Source organism: Lampetra planeri, chromosome 16 (genome assembly GCF_965212315.1).
Source record: "Lampetra planeri chromosome 16, kcLamPlan1.2.h2, whole genome shotgun sequence".
NCBI lineage: Eukaryota > Metazoa > Chordata > Hyperoartia > Petromyzontiformes > Petromyzontidae > Lampetra > Lampetra planeri.
In genome coordinates this window covers 56,623-59,043 of record NC_136122.1, presented here as the reverse complement: position 1 = coordinate 59,043, position 2,421 = coordinate 56,623, and the positions used below count along the sequence as shown (strand labels likewise).

Below are 2,421 nucleotides of genomic sequence, written 5' to 3'. Positions count from 1 at the left end.
AGAAGAGATGGAGCGATGTGGTACAGGAGGACGTGGAGCTGAGTGGACTTGCCGAAGACTGGTACCAGCGGTGTCAAGATCGGCCTCAGTGGAGGAGGCTCGTGAAAGACGCTTCTTGGCAGTTGGAGGCAGTCGCCCTCCAACAACAACGGAGGGCGGAGGAGCGACGCTCACAACAACGAGCGGAGCGCCGGGTGGCTAAAGCACAGCAAGTTGGTACAGTAGGGGGCACAGGTGGTGCATCTGCATCAGCCAGTAATCTCGGTCATCTCGGTCAGTCGACCCGTGGCACCTGCTGGGTCTGCCCCGTGACCTCCTGCCAGCGGGCGTTCGACACTTCACGTGGCCTCAAGGTGCACTTGGCCTGGCACAAGCGTCGTGGTGACGTCACCGCCACTTAGTGGCGAATGGCGGTTGTTGTCTGCTTGTGTGTGTGTCTGTGTGTGTCTGCTTGTGTGTCTGTGTGTGTGTGTGCGCCTCTGTGTGTGTCTGCTTGTGTGTGTGTGTGTCTGTGTGTGTGTGTCTGCTTGTGTGTGTGTGTCTGCGTGTGTGTCTGCTTGTGTGCAGTCTCGGCTCGAGTCATGATTCCCGTCGGAGCCCTGACCTCCTCCTTCTCATTGGAGGGTCACCAGGACCTCAAGATCCTTCAGCCCTGGTGGGACGTGTTGTGCGACATGCTCTCCGTGCCCATGTTCATGATAGGCATCTTTGCCGGGATGCTGCAGGTACGTCGTTCCAACGCTCTAGACTCTAGAGAGTCCCCACGCACATTCATCAATGTCGCCGCCATGCTATGGATAACATCGCGGAGATGTTGACGACCTCGCCTGGTACGCAGAAGGCCATAGGTTCCATCCCGACCCCTGCTGCATATTTGGACTTCGCGTATGTCTCATCATCACGGTGGCCGGGAGATGTTAACTACCTCGCCTGGTACGCAGGAGGTCGTGGGTTCCAACTCGACGTGCGAGCTCACTCAAAGCGCTGGCTAGAGAGCACATCTTGGGTCGATATGGGTTGCCTCCCCCCCCCCCGTACACACCGGGAATCGTGCAAAGTGAACCTGAGTGGAGAGACGTCTTCAAGGAGACCACACGGCGTCACGTCATGGTCACGTGGTACCCACTTCCCCCACCTCCGCCCAGAACATGAACGAGCGCATTCTGTGTGTGCCGGTGCCGAGAGGCTTCGACGTGGATCTGAAGGAGTGGAACGAGACCGTGCTGAGGAAGCTCATGGCCAACCCCAGGGCCCACACGGTGAGGTCCCCCCTCGGGCCGGCTCGACACGACCATGCAGGGGGGAGAGAACCGCTGGTTGCCAGCGGTAAGGCCGGCTGCGCCACCGGCAATTGCCCGAGGAATAGTGTAATGTACAGTATAGTGCAGTGGTGGGCAAACTTTTTCACTCACGGGCCACAATGGGTTCTAAAATTTGACAGAGGGGCCGGGCCAGGAACAGATGGATGGAGTGATTGTGTGAACTAATATAAATTACATGTAAAAATGATTACATGAAAGGATTTGGCCTTTAATAGGTAGCAAAGCATTTATTTGCAAGGCAATTTAACAAATTGCACGAACATGAACAATAGAAAAACATGTCGTAACATGACTGATCAAACATCATGAAAACATCTCAGGCCTGCGCCCAAACCAATTACCTCACTTGAACTTCTTTATTATCTACATTAACAGGTTAGAGCAGCCACGCAGGCTGTGTGATGGAGATTTGGCTCCAACCTCGCTGCAGCAACACATAATCAGTTTCAGTGGGAACAGTGTTGTTGATCTCCCATTTTTGCCAGTGCATCCATGTCTGGAGTTATTTTGGTTGTGGCAATTCTCAGGATAGATCGTTAACTTTGATCTGTGACGGGCTTTGTTGGCGTTCATGATGCTGAATGTCTGCTCACACACATAAGTCGAGCCAAACAAAGTCAGTATTTTCTGTGCAGTCCTCCGGAGGTTTGGAAACGTGGCTCTGTTAAGTGAAGCATAAAAGTCATTCAGTTTAACAGAGTTGAACTTCTCCTTTAGGACGGAGTCAGACTGAAGATCTATCAGTTCCAACTGCAGCTCCTGTGGTGCTGTTTCAAGGTCTTGTGACAGGGGACAGGACACCAGCTGAAGTGACTGTTCAATGTTTTCGAAATCAGAGAACCTATGGCAAAATTCTCCGTGCAGGTCCTCTAGCGATTTGCTGTATTTTTTGGCGTTTCGCGGTGCCTCTTCCTGCATGGCAAGTGTGGGGAAATGAGCGAAAGATTTGTTCGCAATTTGTCCGGAGAACAAAGTGAGCTTGGATTTGAAGGGTTTCACATGTTTGTACATGTCGTGAACAAACTGAGCTTTCCTTCTGCAGTTTCACATTCAGCTCATTCATGTGTGAAAATATGTCCACAGCAAACACAAAGTTACT

General features: G+C 52.2%; 1 protein-coding gene across 1 annotated transcript; it reads left to right on the top strand.

Annotated features, from left to right (window-relative positions):
- The first annotated feature begins 515 nt into the window (after window positions 1–515).
- LOC144722920 (volume-regulated anion channel subunit LRRC8C-like) lies at window positions 516–2,195 on the top strand. The gene is made up of 3 exons (XM_078601343.1): window positions 516–725; window positions 1,146–1,259; window positions 2,187–2,195. The coding sequence occupies exons 1-3, from the start codon at window positions 582–584 to the stop codon at window positions 2,193–2,195; spliced, it is 267 nt and encodes an 88-aa protein (XP_078457469.1). The 5' UTR covers window positions 516–581.
- The last annotated feature ends 226 nt before the right edge of the window (window positions 2,196–2,421 follow it).